This window comes from Pseudophryne corroboree, chromosome 6 (genome assembly GCF_028390025.1).
Source record: "Pseudophryne corroboree isolate aPseCor3 chromosome 6, aPseCor3.hap2, whole genome shotgun sequence".
Taxonomy (NCBI): domain Eukaryota; kingdom Metazoa; phylum Chordata; class Amphibia; order Anura; family Myobatrachidae; genus Pseudophryne; species Pseudophryne corroboree.
In genome coordinates this window covers 528,807,560-528,824,284 of record NC_086449.1, presented here as the reverse complement: position 1 = coordinate 528,824,284, position 16,725 = coordinate 528,807,560, and the positions used below count along the sequence as shown (strand labels likewise).

Sequence of the window (16,725 nt, the reverse complement as noted above, 5' to 3'; positions counted from 1 at the left end):
TTATCGGCATGCATAGAGATATTAACAAGAGACTAACAGCAGGTGCTATCATCAGTCCATTGCACATTATTACTGCCATTCTGCTACAGTGTATGACAATTACTGTTTAATAATTATTAGCAAAATAATCTGTCTATACCATATCTACAGACATTGCTTATTTTTACAGTCATATGGGGATAATTATGAAGTCTTACTGATAAAAGCACTACAAGACATTACCCAAGAGTTAGAGCGCAGCACTTTTCTACTTGCTGCCATTGCAGATGACTGGCACATGGACGTAGGCATCTTTCAAATCTAATGCGGCTAGATAGTCTCTTGTGCCCACTAAAACCGCTTTGAGAGTTTCCATGTAAAATTTATTAGAACTAACTTACTCGGTTCCCTCATATCAAAGATCGTTTTCCACCAAATGTTTCTTTACCAGGAACAGAGGAGAATCCTCTTTCTACAGGAGGTACAGGTTTTACTGCCTGTAAACTGATCAGTCTTCTTAAATTGTCTTCCAAAGTGGTGATTTTTACTATTGTATACGGACCGTCAGACCTCACAAATCTATTCATTCTGGGGACTCAGGAGCTGCGAGGAAAAGTCCACTTTAAAATGCAGCCTTGGGATTTTACTTGCTTGGAAACCCAGAGATTGCTACATTTTATGTGGAATCTATGGATTACCGCACTGTACCTGAGATTTTACCGCATGGAGAAAAATATTAAGTTATTGAGTACCTCAAGAGTTTTTCCCTGCAAGATAAAGCCCATGCTTAATTGGATATACCACTTTATATAGACATATTCTGTAGCCATCAGTGGGGGTTAATAATAGCAACACAGTACTGTTCTAGTTCCTAAGGGGTATTTTCAAAAGGGTGAAGAGAAAAATGCCCGAAACTTTTCAAAAGTTTACTAGATAAAATTTATTATTTTCCTTTTATAAAAAGTTTGTAGAACCAGCTCCAATAAAATGCTGACATTCCAAGAAGCAGTATGTTCAGTATGGACACAGTTTAATCTCTGTAATACACTCTATAAATACTGTTTGAATTAATTCAAGCTTTTCATTTAATTTGGGTCCACTTCATATCGCCACAAAATAATGTGACTGGATTGTGTCAGCAAATTGTCACAATATGGGTTTCCTTATCAATACAGTTCTAACAAAGTGCCATAACTATCTAGAAAACAGACAGCAGGTTTTTCTTCTTTATTAGTCCACAATATCCTTCGGGAGATTCAGATTTAGAAAATAAAGCTCCTTCAATTAAAAAAACAAACAAAAAAAAACAGGACATAGAGATACTCCCAATTGATTTTTATACTTGTTTGCAAAGTCCAAAATTAAAATAAATTGAAATATAGAAATTGGGAGAACCAGGTACAGAATGCAAGCTTGAATGAGAGAATTTTTCTCTTATTCTCTCAGTAATTTTCCAATACTTATGAAACAGCATGAGTAAGATGGGTCTGCAGCTCCTAAGACCATAAATTAATTCACTTTTGAATGGCAAGAAGCGACTTCTGTATAGAACATCAGTTAAAAGGCATGTACAAAATAAGCAATCTACATAAATTAACAACTGACTCCGGAGTATGGACATTGTGTGCAAAAGAATTCCAGTACATTCCTCAGGGCTTTGCTCGCTGAAAAAAAACCTAGGGGGGGGGGGGGGGGGAGAAAAAAAGAGAAGAGAAATCAGAGAAAATGAAATTTTTACAATGAATGGACTGATTCTGCAAACAATTTAATAGGTCTATAAAATAGTATACCTTTAAGTAATTTTTAAACACTTTAGCATCAGGCTGCTGAAGAGCTTGACAAAACTCCTGCAAATTAAAAAAGAAAGATTTAACACAACAGTTTCTCTATGAGATATAGACAACACAAACTAAGTGACCACCATGGACACTATAACCTTCTTATGGCAATAATTTAAACAAAATCTAAGCAAGGCTATATCAGTGGCAGTAATGTAAGGACATTGAAAAAGGTTTGAACAGTTCCCAAACTATTAAAACTCAAGTTGCTAGTAAATGTAAAACGTTCTTATCCTCTATATGCCCTGAGGGCTGTACACACTAGGCAATTTGCTCCAGCAGCGATATCGCCTAGTTTCCCTCACGGCCCACCGACAGTGTGCCTACACACTATGCGATATCGCACAGTGATGTCATGCCGCAGGCGGCCTGTACATGCAGCTTTTCGACGATAGTCCAAATTGAGCTGCATGCACAGACGAGGGAGGGAGACGCGTGCATCGTTCATCGCCCGCAGCATACATACTGGGTAATATTGTATTGCTCAGGAGGGTAAAAATGAGCGATATGGTTTACATTTATATAGTGTGTACGGGTCTCAACACAGTCACTGCATAAACAGCCTGGACTGTTTATTTTTGTAATGCTTTTCCCCCCCATACATTTACAAGGAAAAAATGTAAGCCAATTTAACATACTTTCAAACTGCCACGTGCACCATTGGGAGGTGTAAGCGGACATACCTTCCTGCAGTCTCATGCTACACCGACAGACCTGGGATTTATACATGACATCTGCAAACATTTTCTTTGTAAGAACTAGAAAACTACACGTGCACATCTTCCAGTAGTTCGATGAACAGAATTTACCTGGATAATTTCCGGTGCTACTTGTAAAGATGGTAAATACTCTTGCTGCAGATACTGAATGCATTCTGGTCCCTAAAGCATAAAATATTCAGTCAAGTAAAAATACATGTGATCAACATTAAGAAGCACTTCTAATTCCTGATAAAGAGCAGGTCATCCCACAATCCATACACACATTATTTATACAGGTGTCCTCATACAGCTAGCCTCTATACGCCATTTGGCGTAATTGCCCATTCGGGCCAGATTCAATTAGGCGCAGCAATTATACCCAGCGCTATCACTTATAAGCCCTTTTCCTCACAGTGGAGTAGATGAAAAATGTCATTATGGGGGAGCAGCGGTATGAGCGCTGATATCACTTCTGACCCATGTATGCAAGAGACGTGTGAACAGTGACAGGGGCACATATACATCTCGGCACTCCTGCTTTGCCTTGGTAAAGAGGTGAAGTAGGAAGAGTTATACCTGCACAATATTGCGAGTATAATACATTTACTCCATTGTGTCCAAAAGGAACATTTGTGTGAAAAAGACGCTCGGCACAGGCACAGGCCCCGGCGAGCTGAGAAGGGATATTTGGTGCGACTGTAGCAATAGTGTATGAGTACACATCTATATACATATTTGGCACTCTGAAAAACAAGCAATGTGCCAGGTTGCCCTCCCAGTGTCACACCAGCATGCAGGAAAGGAAGAGGTGGCACGCCACAGATTTTAAACTTAATATGAATCTGAATTACCGGCGTTTGAAGACCTCTGTGGGTCTTTCCCCCAGGGTGTATAATAGAGGATATCTATACGATATATTGTATATAGATAATGTAACCTAACTCATCTAAGATTAGTTTCACCCATGGGATCCTTACTGTTTACTTAGCAGTGCACAGCTTTCACATACTGCCTTTCACAGTGTTAATAGAGAAGGTCAGACACCTTTGCTTTAAGGCTCCTGAATTCGAGCCACTGCCAGATCTTTCCTGACAAGGACCAGCAGAGCCCTCCTTATAGACTGCCCTCACTCCCTGCACTTTTTTTTTTCTTCACACCCAGTATCTTTCAGCATTGAATATGCCCCACTACGGACTGACCACAAACCTGTTAAATAAGAGGCGTTTTTAGGTTCAGCGTCTCTTTGCTGTGAGCTTAAAGGAATGCCTTGCAGTTTTAACAAAAATAGTGCTGGGATGTCACAGCAAATATAGCGGACATATACTAGGATTTTCCATATGAGAATTGTATATTGCATTACAGAACTGTTTGTATCATCTTAAGTTAATGCCTTTATCCCAAATGGTATGTTATTTGAAGAATGCCACAAATTTACCAGTATAATGGGGTGTCATGATATCTTACCCTTTTTAGATATATAGTTTTCAAAGTCACAGCACATTCTGACAAAGCCTGTGGGCATAAGAAGTGCTTAATTAACTAAACGTAGAGAGTATAAAAATACAAAACATTCAAATATTGTGTTATATCCACTAAGGGAGACTTTGGGGGAGTTGTACTAAGCCTTGGAGAGTGATAAAGTGGAGAGAGACAAAGTACCAGCTAATCCGCTCCTAACTCGAAAAACACAGAGCGGAATCCTTCTCTTAAGCGCTCAGAATGAACTGCAGTTGCACCCTCTAAGAATAGCAGATCAGCCTACCTGCACCATAAAATACTATGAAAAACCCAAAATCTCAAGGTCTACACAGTGCTGTCCTTTTTCCGTTTTACATCATCTCAAAAGGTATCTCCATACCACATTTGTATCCATTCAGATTGTTTCCAAATGGAAAAAAAAATATCTTTCACTACTTCACTTCAAGTTAATAGCACAAAGTCCATAGAAAAAATGTATAGTCCGGGTGTAGTATGGTATGCCGGCTGTCAGGGTCCCAGCGTACAGCATACTGGCGCCGGAATCCCGACAGCATGGCGAGCGCAAATGAGCCCCTTTCTCCCTCCAGGGGGGTCGTGGACCCCCAAGAAGAGGGAGAATCTGTGTTAGTATGCCGGCTGCCGGGATTCCGGCACCGGTATACTGTGCGCCGGGACCCCAACAGCCAGCAAACTGAAGACCACCTGTATAGTCCAGCCGTAGATAAAATCAAACACAGTGTATTTATTAAAAAAATATAAAATACTCCTTCCCACCATAATCGGTATAGAGTTTAGCAGTTCCACACCTCGGTTTTGTTATTAATAACGGGGAATTACCTCACCTGAACTATACATATTTTTTCTATGGACTTTGTGCTATTAAGTTGAAGTGAAGTAGTGAAATATTTTCTATTTGGAAACAATCTGCATTGATACAAATATGGTATGGAGATAATGTCAATCCACTCCTAACTACCATGTTACAGGCTGCGTTAGGGGCTGATTGGTTGGTAGTCTCTCTCTCCATGGCCTAGTAAATCTACCCTTTATTTCTAATGCGTGTGGAAAGGCGCTTCCTAGATTCCATTATGGCAAAAACAATTACAGAGGAGGTTTATAGTCTGCAGCCATATATGTAGAGGGAAAGCAAAAACAGTGAACAGAAGGTAACTCTGAAAATGGAAAGAAAGCCAATATACTGTATACACCAATGTCCAAGTGATAGTCTTATTCATGAGCATTACACCTACCCCACCCCCCAATGGATAGCTTCATGAACAGTTTAGCCTTCTAAGAGTTAATGCTAGGTAAAGCGGTGCAATAACAAAATTGTACAATAAATCTCTTAAATGTTTAGATTAAGTGCAAAGAAAATAAAAAATGACAATTTTAAAAATAGGGTCAGTGAGCACTAAAGTACTTGGAATGAACAATAGAATAATCGTAGTCATATGTGTACACAATGAACTCACCAATATTGTTTGAGCATCTGCAAGGTCAAATGTTGGTTTAAGAGGTGCTATAAAGCATGCTGGGACAATATGTTTGTAGACAAAATCTGCAAAACCAACTAGTCCATCTTTTCCAGCTGCAGAAGAGACAGTTTATTACAACCAAACACGACAAAAGCACAAAAAAAATAAAAAAATTGATTGATTGAAATGAAGACAAGGCTCTTACCCCACAGGTCTACTAGTTTTGAGAGGATGATGAAACAGGTTTTTTGAGCAATTGGATCAGGGTACTCTACAGCGCCTTGAATAACTGTGAACAACACACGCTCCACATTCTCAGCACCTAAAAACAAATACAGGACAGTCTTTACTTCATTGACTTGAATCATTTTATGCTTTTATTTCTACAGCTATAAAAATCATAGAATTCACTTGGCAAAAATATTCCAGGACTCCTTCATCCACTTGAGAAGAGTCTTTCGCTTTCATCCACTAGGGGACACTGGAGTCCTATACAGTAGGGGTGTGAAGCCTTGAACCGGAGGTGTGGCACATCTAAAATTAGCATTGTCTGCACAGCTGGCTCCTCCCCCTTCACATCCCTCCTCCCTCAGTTTGAAAAATTGTGCTGGAGGTGCAGCACGTGGAGCACTGAGCTCCTGACTAACAATCTGTAAAGGGCTGCGTCAACCTAACAAAAGGGGGACAAGGCTACCTAATATCGGAGAGACAAAGATCCCTATTGAAGGGACCTGCATCTCTCCACAGGAGATCCTCCAGAGTCCTCTAAATAGTGAGTACTGGTTAACATAGAGGTAGCATAGGGTCTTTTATGTATATATTAATCTTTTTTTTTTTCTCTCTCTCCTCTCTAGAAAGCTCTTCCCTTATGATGGCTCTCACTCTCTCTCTACCTCGTACAAAGTGTTTTCAGCGGCCGACACGCGGGAGCCAAGTGCGACGCGGGACTCAGCGTCTCTTACCTGTGAGCAGGGAGAGACGGCTGAGCGGCGCGCTACACGGAGACGAAGCGGTGCACAGGCGCCGCTTCGGGAAACAGCCCCGGCGCGCACTGGCCAGCGGGTTCGGTGCGCGTCAGCCAGGGGAAGGGGCGCGCGCCAGCGGGAGGGAGTGGGAGCCTCACATAGACTTACGCCGCGCGGCTACACAAGCGCGTGGCGTTAAGAGAATAATATAACTGTTACAAAGATGTCCTAACATTTAGTGGGGGCCATGTTTAGTTGCAGGATGGCGGTAAAATTCATGGCGCCAGTCTGTAAAGAAGGGACCTCCTCCCCCCCCCAGTAAAGAAGGGAATTTTGTTTTATTACACAACAGCTCCCCCTGCTGCACTGTTTGGATAGTGCATATATTACTAAGAGTAGAGACATTCTGCTAAACAGCTCCCTCTGCTGGTGAAAATAAATATACATGAGGATCTCCTGAAAAGTAATCATGCTTTACAATTTATATTTTCAAGGGACTTCTATTTCAAAGATCCTGAAGAAAATACACGGAAGAAAGCGGATACCAACTCTAGCATCGTAGCTGCTCTACAGTTGGGGTGTGGGGGTTGCGAGTCGGCTGGTGTTTTTATTTTTTATTTTTTTTAATGTAAAAATATATTGACCTGCTCCTTCTCTATAAGAGAGGACTGATAAAAAAAATTCCAGCCGGATCCAATACCTTCGCTTCCGTCATCTCCCAGTCTTTCTCTTCCTAGTTTAAAAGGGTGAACGCGCTGCGTAGTACCCCGGTAAGGGGTTTTAAAAACATGTCTAAGGCAAACAAGACCTCAAAGACCTGTTATGTTTGTACGAAATGTAACAAGAAGAGCACGCGGGTTGGCAGCTCCGGGGTGTACGACTCCTGCTTAGACAAGGACGCTCCACCTGGGAGCAGTGCTCTGGCTAAGGCATAGGAAGACAACCTTGCTAATAGAATCTCCAAGGAGATGGCAGAATCGCGCAAGCAGCAATCGGAATGGGCTGCGGGATTCTCAAAGACGATGGAGGAATTTCTCATCAAGTTAACGCCGCCCACACACGCAGAAACGAGTGTGCGCAAGGCCGTTAAACTAACGCTTCCTATTATACCGGAATCAGGAGGAGGAAGAGGGTTTTCTTCTTGATACGGAGGAAGGTGAGTTAATTGAACCTAACCTAGACGCCGATTTTCCAGAGGAGGACACGGCAATCTCTGGTCTGGACTCCTTAATTGACGCGGTAAAGGAGATCCTAAACTTTCAGGTAGAGGAAATACGGGAGCCGGAAGATTTCGATTTGTTCGAATCCCAAAAGCCGCGTTCAGCAGTGTTTCCCATTCCTAAATCCCTCCAGTCTCAGATGGAGGAGGCTATTTCCGAAACGGTTTCAGATAACTTATCCCCTACCTAAGGGTGTAATGGACAAGTGGGAGAATCCGCCGGTAGTGGATGCTTCCCTAGGAAGGTTGTCAAAGAAGACAATCTTACCAATTCCTAACGTAACTACTTTAAAGGATGCGTCAGACCGTAAGGTTGACACAGCGTTAAAGTCAATTTTCGTAGCAGCTGGTGCAGGTCTCGTCTGTGCTTGGGTTAACAAGGCCATGGGTGCATGGTCTGAACGTATTGTACAAGCTATTGAGGAGGAAAATAGCTTAGAAGAGATTACCCAACTGGCGGAACACATTCGAGAATCTGCTTCATACTTGTGTCAGGCTTCTAAGGATATTAGCAGAATAGCATCGCGCATATCTGCATCGGCCATATCGGCTAGAAGGATTTTATGGCTCAGAGAATGGCAAGGAGACTCGGACACCAAGAAGGCAGTAGAATCCATCCCCTTTGGGGGTGAAATGCTGTTCGGACCAGAGTTGGACAAGTGGATTTCGTAGGCTACAGCGGGGAAGTCCACGTTTCTGCCTACTCCTTACACGAGAACCGCTCCACAAACTAGGAGAGGTTATTCGGGACCAGCATTTACTTCATTTAGATCTCAGTCCTTTCGAGCCCGAGGAAGGGGTTTCGGTACACAAGCACGTGGCGGCAGAGGTAGAGGCCGCTCACAATCAGCAACCAGAAAGCAGGATAAACCTGCTGACAAGACCGTGGCATGACGGCCTCCCAGCTCACCTGGGGTCCCCCCTTGGTGGGCGGCCGACTGGAAGGTTTTCTGGACATCTGGGCCAAAACCTCACCAGAGCTTTGGGTGAACAACTTCAGGGAAACAAACTGGAATTTCAACAGAGGCCTCACAGTCAGTTTTTTACAACAGGATTGCCTCAGTGCCCTCAAAAAGCAAGGGCACTATGGGCAACAATTCTCAAATTGCTACAAGCAGAGGTCATTATTCCGGTTCCCGCTTCTCAGAGAGGAACGGGGTTCTATTTCAATCTTTTTGTCGTGCCAAAGCCAGACGGGACGGTCAGACCAATACTCAATTTAAAAGTTTTCAACCAGTTTTTAAGGGTCTACAAATTCAAGATGGAATCAATCCAATCAGTCATTGCAGGCTTAGAACGGGGCGAGTTCATGGTATCCATGGACATAAAGGATGCATATCTGCATATTCCAATCTGGACTCCTCACCAGGCTTACTTAAGGTTCGCACTGGTGGCGGATCACTACCAATTCCGGGCCTTGCCGTTCGGTCTATCATCAGCCCTAAGAATCTTCACGAAGATCATGGCGATCATGGTTGCAGGACTGAGACTGTTGGGGGTCACGATTATACCTTATCTGGACGATTTACTGATCAAGGCACCATCTCAGAATCGACTACTCAAGGATGTTCAGACATCCCATCAATTTCTGATTCAACATGGATGGATTGTCAATTTCCAGAAGTCCAACCTCATACCGACTCAATGGATTCAATTCCTTGGTCTCATCTTGGACACGGTCCTATTATGTATGTTCCTACCAGAGAACAGGGTACAGGACCTACAGAGATTAGTGGCTCAGGTACTGAGGACGCAAACCGTTTCTCTGCACCTCTGTGTGCAACATCTCGGGAAGATGGTGGCGTCGTTCGAAGCTCTCCAGTACGGCAGACTTCATTCCCGACCATTCCAAATAAACCTCATTGCTCAGGGAGCAGGCTCGCACTGGCTTCTCCATCGGAGGATCCGACTTCAACCACAAGTACGGGTCTCCTTGATATGGTGGTCGTTACACAAGAACCTTGCAGCCGGCAAGAAATGCGGCATTTGGGATTGGAGGATCCCGACGACGGACGCCAGTCTCAGAGGTTGGGGAGCCGTCCTAGAGGACCATCAGTTTCAAGGACGGTGGACGCTACAGGAGAACAAACTACCCATAAATATCCTCGAACTAAGAGTAGTTTACAATGCACTTCTCTTAGCAGAAGACCTAGTCATGAATCAACACATCAGGATTCAGTCAGACAATGTCACGACGACGGCTTACATAAACCGTCAAGGAGGAACAAAGAGCAGGATGGCGTTAAAGGAAACCACAAAGATCTTGTTGTGGGCAGAAAGACGAGACATCATTCTCTCGGCAGTATTCATTCCAGGTGTGGAGAACTGGGAAGCAGATTACCTCAGTCGCCAGGACATGCATCCGGGAGAGTGGTGCCTACATCCACGGATTTTCAACATGGTTGTGAGAAGATGGGGTCTGCCTCAGGTGGACCTAATGGTGTCTCGACAAAACCATCAGCTGCTATGATATGATATATGTGTCAAGGACTCGAGATCCAGCAGCAGAAGGAGTGGACGCATTAACACTTCCTTGGTGTTATAGGAGGGTTTACATATTTCCACCATTCCCACTCATACCCAGGGTTCTGAAACGGGTGAAGCGGGAACGAGTGTGGGCAATTCTAATCGCACCAGATTGGCCCCGCAGGAGTTGGTACTCAGACCTGCGAGGGTTACTTGCGGAAGATCCTTGGAGGTTACCTCAGAGAGTGGACCTGCTATCTCAGGGACCGTTCCTACACCCCGACCTGAACAGGCTGCGTTTGACGGCGTGGCTATTGAAACCCGGATCTTAAGAAACAGAGGGATTCCACGAACGCCCATTCCTACAATGATTGCCGCTAGGAAACCAGTCACAGCCAGGCACTACTACAGGATTTGGAGACGATACATGGCTTGGTGTCAGGAACGGGGATGGAATTCAACGAACTTTCACTTATCTCGACTTCTCCTTTTCCTTCAGGCCGGTCTAGATGGAGGGCTCAGACTGGGCTCTCTGAAGGTTCAGATTTCGGCTCTCTCCATCCTTTTTCACCAGCGGTTAGCATCCTTGCCAGAGATTCAAACCTTTTTACAAGGGGTTCTGAGGATTCAACCCCCTTTTCGTCCTCCCACGGCACCATGGGACTTAAATTTGGTGTTAGAATATTTGAAGTCACCGACTTTTGAGCCGTTGACAAGAACAGACCTGAAATCTCTCTCTTGGAAGGTCACGTTATTACTTGCCTTGGCTTCGGCTAGGCGGGTTTCTGAGTTGGGAGCCCTATCCTGTAAGAGTCCCTTCTTAGTGTTCCATGAGGATAGGGCGGAACTCCGTACAAGAGCAGACTTCCTTCCGAAGGTGGTTTCGGGGTTTCACGGAAACCAGCCAATAGTGGTCCCATCTTTCCAGGGACTCACAGATGAGGACGTGTCATTGGATGTTGTCCGAGCTTTACGCGTATACGTACAGGTTACGTCGTCCTTCAGAAAGTCAGACCATTTGTTTGTTCTTTATGATGGGCCAAAGAAGGGTTGGCCAGCATTTAAGCAGTCTTTGTCTAGATGGATTAGACTTGCCATTCGGCAATCTTATGTTTCCTGTGGCAAACAGGTTCGGGTTCAGACGGGTGCTCATACTACCCGATCAGTGTGTGCCTCGTGGGCAGCTGCCAGGGGTGCTTCCACTACTCAACTTTGCAGAGCGGCGACGTGGTCTTTAGCCCACACGTTCGCAAGATTTTACAAGTTTGATACTTTTGCGTCCGGAGAATCTAAGTTCGGACGTTTAGTTTTGCAGGCCACCGACAGCACTCCCTCCCTGGGGGAAAACTTTGGGACGTCCCCTACTGTATAGGACTCCAGTGTCCCCTAGTGGATGAAAGAGAAAAGAGGATTTTGGTACTTACCGATAAATCAATTTCTCTGAATCCTCTAGGGGACACTGGACGCCAGCCTCGGTGCTATCAACCTGCTATGTTCAAAGTTCTTGTTTTAAACAGTTCGTACAAACAGCGTTAGTTATTCGGTTAAGAGTTCTTGGCCGCTGTTTGATATGTTGTACGGTTCGGTTCCTCGCCATGTGCTATAGTATCATGTCCTATTCTCTCAGTCAAATTTTTCAAACTGAGGGAGGAGGGATGTGAAGGGGGAGGAGCCAGCTGTGCAGACAATGCTAATTTTAGATTGTGCCACACCTCTGGTTCAAGGCTTCACACCCCTACTGTATAGGACTCCAGTGTCCCCTAGAGGATTCAGAGAAATGGATTTATCGGAAAGTACCAAAATCCTCTTTTAAATCCTAAATGATCTGAACATGGCTCCATGACCTCTATACGCCACTTGACCTCAGTGTTGTTTAAGTGTCCAATTGAGCTGAACGTTTTTTCATGGGCTGCAGCCCATAAATTTTTTTTACATTTTATCTTTCTATTGTTAGCAGGGCAGACTCTGTGCTTCGGAGACTGCCCGCTACAAGGTAGACACCGGAGGGACCTGTCACAAGTTTGTGTCCAGGTTCTCTGAGTGCAGTGTCAACTGAAGGCGGGGCAGTGACATAAGTAGGATCCGTCTTCTAGACTATTGGGGAACGGATCGACATTGTACAAGCTGTGGTTCCCACATCCCGTTTTGGCTGCAAAGAAAAGGCCACTGCAAACCGGTTTGGAGCTGTGGTCGGGGTTAGGGACAGCTATTCGATGATAGACTGCCATTGGAGGAAAAGCACAACCATTGGAAGGGCAGCCAGCCTATTAGCCCAGAAAATGCATGCAGACTGCCCGCCTGCAGAAGAAGCACCATACGAGGCACACTCCTCAGCCCCCCTCTGTAGCAGAAACTTTTCACAGGGAACCAGATTCTGGCTACTTATTCACTGATGGAATAGTTTGATTTCTATATAGGGATGCTTTGTATACAATATGCATGTGTTTTACTGGCTAGCTACGCTGCAAGCTGTTTGTATGCAACATGTAGCTTGCCAGTAAGAAACCTGGTTAATTCAGCGAGGCTGTTAGTTTTACTGTCTGTCTATCACTATGCTCACAGTTTTGATACATGTATTAGAACTGCCGCTGGTACACTTAAGTGATAATTTGCACAGTGATCAAGTACCAGCCAATCAGCTTCTAACTGCATTGTTACAGGCTGTGTTTGAAAAATGACAGTCAGGAGCTGATTGGCTGGTACTTTATCACCATGCAATTTATCACTCTCCAAGGCTTGATACATCTGGTAAAGGCAATGCTGTGGGCTCCCTACCTGAAAAGAGTGGCCCTGTACCAAAGGTTTTGCTTGTGCAAAGCTTAAAACTAAATTTCCTCATGCATAGTCAGATTGGGGGCAATTTAAGTAATGTGCTGCAGAAGCTCAGAGGGAAGGAGCCAGACCTGGATCTCTTCAGGAAGAGAATTCTGCAGACGCCCTCCAGGGGTTCTTACACAACTAAGACTAACTTTTCAAATACTTTTTTTTCAAGCAACCTGTAACCTCTTCCTCTTCTCATCAGTAATTGCTGTCCACAGCGTGGGTGCATCGCAGGACGGGTGTAAGTTTTTCTTTATTTTTTTATCTTCTTCTGTTTCAAAACCTAGGGTACCAGTTGACCCTTCCGTCAACCCTCTGGTAAGAAACATTCTCGTGGGTCATGGGGTAAGCAGTTCTTTTCCACAGGTCTCTCGTCCGAAACGTTTGGCTTTGAAAGGGGCTGTGAGGAATCTGCTTTCATCAAGAGTAGTAGTCCCAATCCTGATGGGCCAGAATTAGAAGTTTTTTCTTACCTGTTTCTGGTACCAAAACTGGACAGCTCAGTGTGCCCCATCCTGAATCTCAGATCTCTGAACATTTACCTACGGTTCCAGAAATTCAAATGGACCCACATGTCTAGCTCCACATTACTATCTAGAAGCCTCACCAATCTTTATCAGTTTCCAATAAGGGATGACAACTACTGTACCTATTCAGAGCCCTTCCCATTGGTCTCTTCCGACCTATGGTGGCTCATCATCGGCAATTGGGAGGGACTATCCTCCCTTACCATGATGACTGCCTGTTAAAAGCCCCATCCTGCTGATTCATCAGACTTATTTCATTTGGATTGTGAGTTGCAGTCTCGGAGATTGCTTTACCTGGGCATGCTGTTCGACATGTTTTTACAGAGAGAGTGTTTATTCTGCTGGACAAGATCCTAGTCATCCAGCTGATTCTGAGAAAAAGTGCAGTATAAATCCACTACAGCATGCATCTGTTGGATAAATGCATTTCCTCCTTTGAGGCCATCACATTTGGCAGGTTACATTTCTGGGCTCATCAATTGAATCTGCTCTCCAAGTGGTGCAGTTCTCACCTCCACCTGTCTATGGTCATTCGTCCTTCTCCTCAAGCCTTGCTGTCCCTATCTCTGGTGGCTGGATCACAAACATTTACGCACTCTATACTCATTCACTGTATTTGTCATGACATACATCAGTCTCTAGGGACTGTGGTTCTCTGGTATCTATTTCAAGGTGTTTGGTCCTGTCAGGAGGAATCACTGGCCGTCAATGTCCTGAAACTCTGCAATCTTCAGTGCTTTGTCAGCAGCATTTGTGTCCAGTAAAAATAGGATTTTAATTACCCAACGGTAAATCCTGTTCTCGTGGTCCATAAGGGATATTGGGGAATCTAGTACGATGGGTATAGACGGGGTCCAAAGGAGCCGGTGCACTTTAAATTTCTTCACTGGGTGTGCTGGCTCCTCCGCTCTATGCCCCCTCCCACAGGCAGTTATAGGTAAAACAGTGCCCGAAGGAGAAAGGACATATATGAGAGAAGGAACATAACAATGAGTGGTGAGATTTATACACCAGCACACTACTAACATACAACGACCAGCAACGGCTGGTAACAGCAGCAGCAACAGGTAACCATATAAAAGAGAACCTGCAGAAAAGTCCACGCCGAATATCCCTTATGGACTACGAGAAAAGGATTTACTGGTAGGTAATTAAAATCGTATTTTCTCTAGCATCCATAAGGGATATTGGGGAATCTAGTACGATGGGGACGTCCCAAAGCTTCCAGAATGGGTGGGAAATGTGTGGAGACTGCTGCAGCACCACCTGCCCAAACTGGGTATCAAATTTGTAGAACTGTACAAAGGTGTTCTTCCCCGACCAGGTAGCAGCTCGGCATAGTTGCAAGGCCGAGACTCCACGGGCAGCCGCCCAGGAAGAGCCCACTGATCATGTAGCGTGGGCCTTCAGAGACATAGGAACAGGTAAGGCTGCAGACACATAGGCCTGTTGGATAGTAAGCTTATCCAACAAGCAATGGACTGCTTCAAAGCAGGACAATCTTTTTTCTGTGCATCATAGAGCACGAACAAGACATCCGTCTTTCTGATCCCGAGCTGTGCGCTTGACATAGATTTTCAAGGCACGCACAGCATCCAATGCCTCCGGAGGAGCAGATTTATCAGAACTGGACGGAACCACAATAGGTTGATTCAGGTGAAACGCGAAGACAACCTTCGGCAGGTACTGCTGTCTAGTCCGGAGCTCTGCTCTGTCCTCGTAAAAGACCAAGTACAGACTTTTACACGATAAGGCCCACAATTCTGAGACACGTCGAGCAGAAGCCAGGGACAGTAACATCATCGTCTTCCACGTGAGGTACTTGTCTTCTACAGTCATCAGAGGTTCAAACCAGGAGGACTGTAGAAATTCCAACACTACATTCAAATCCCAGGGTGCCGTAGGCAGCACAAAAGGAGGTTGTACGTGGAGTACCCCTTGCAAGAAGGGCTGAACTTCTGGCAACACTGCCAATTTTTTCTGGAAGAAAATGGAGAGCGCTGAAATCTGGACCTTAATGGAACCCAGGCGTAAGCCCTTATCCACACCAGCCTGCAGGAAATGTAAGAAACATCCCAAGTGGGACTCCGCAGGCGGATACGTGCGTTCCTCGCACCAAGAAACATATTTTCTCCAGATATGATAGTCTTTTGACGTCACAGGTTTCCTGGCCTGAACCATGGTAGCAATAACCTTTTTGGAACGGCCCTTGTGAGCTAGGATGTTCCGCTCAACCTCCATGCTGTCAAATGAAGTGGCCGTAAGTCCGGGTAGACGAACGGTCCTTGTTGAAGGAGATCTCTTGAGAGGTTGAGGCCAAGGGTCTTCGACGGACATGTCCAGAAGATCCGCGTACCATGCCCTCAGAGGCCAATCCGGGGCCATCAGAAATGCCTGGACTCCCTGATGTCTGATACGCTTGAGCACCCTTGGGAGCAACGGAATCTGAGTAAAACAGGTAGACCAGCGGGTAAGGCCAAGGCGACGTCAGTGCATCTACTGCCCTCGCCTGAGGGTCCCTGGTTCGTGAGCAATACCAATTAAGTTCTTTTTGAGACGAGAAGCCATCATGTCTATCTGTGGGCAGCCCCACCGGTGGACAGTCTGTTGGAACACCTGCTGGTGGAGACCCCAATCCCCCGGGTGGAGATCGTGACGACTCAGGAAATCCGCTTCCCAGTTGTCCACACCCAGAAAGAAGATTACAGACATTGTTCTTGCATTTCTTTCCGCACAGAGGAGTATTTTTTACACCTCTCATATGCAGGCTCTGCTTTTTGTTCCTCCTTGCCAATTGATGTACGCCACTGCTGTGGCGACTGTGCGACTGTACTTGGATCGCGTGATCCTTGAGCAGAGAGGCCTGAAGCAGAGCATTGTAGATCGCCCGAAGTTCCAGAATGTTGATCAGAAGGAGGGCTTTGTGGGTTGACCACTTGCCCTGGAACTGCACCCCTTGGTTGACAGCTCCCCATCCTCTCAGATTCGCATCAGTTGTGAGGTGGATCCAATCCTGAATCCCGAAACTCCGGCCTTCCAGGAGATTGGAGGATTGCAGCCACCACAGGAGGGAAATCCTGGCTTGAGGCGACAGCCGGACCACCTGGTGCATCTGAAGATGTGATCTGGACCATTTGCTCGGGAAATCCAGACGAAAAGTCCTGGCATGGAACCACCCATATTGGATCGCCTCGTATGAGGCGACCATCTTTCCCAACAATCTTATGCAAAGATGGATGAACACTCGAGGAGGTCG

The 16,725-nt window shown here is 45.1% G+C and overlaps 1 protein-coding gene across 3 annotated transcripts in view; it reads right to left on the bottom strand.

Annotated features, from left to right (window-relative positions):
• Nucleotides 1–894: 894 nt before the first annotated feature.
• Nucleotides 895–16,725, bottom strand: part of XPOT (exportin for tRNA) — a 288,220-nt gene continuing 272,389 nt past the window's right edge. For all 3 annotated transcript variants that reach the window (XM_063927565.1, XM_063927566.1, XM_063927567.1), the window contains 6 exons: nucleotides 5,678–5,794; nucleotides 5,470–5,585; nucleotides 3,983–4,030; nucleotides 2,627–2,698; nucleotides 1,770–1,826; nucleotides 895–1,655 (listed from right to left, as the gene is read on the bottom strand). In XM_063927565.1, coding sequence (XP_063783635.1) covers nucleotides 1,629–1,655; nucleotides 1,770–1,826; nucleotides 2,627–2,698; nucleotides 3,983–4,030; nucleotides 5,470–5,585; nucleotides 5,678–5,794 — 437 coding nt within the window. In that variant the 3' untranslated portion in view covers nucleotides 895–1,628. The remainder of the gene's footprint in view (nucleotides 1,656–1,769; nucleotides 1,827–2,626; nucleotides 2,699–3,982; nucleotides 4,031–5,469; nucleotides 5,586–5,677; nucleotides 5,795–16,725) is intronic.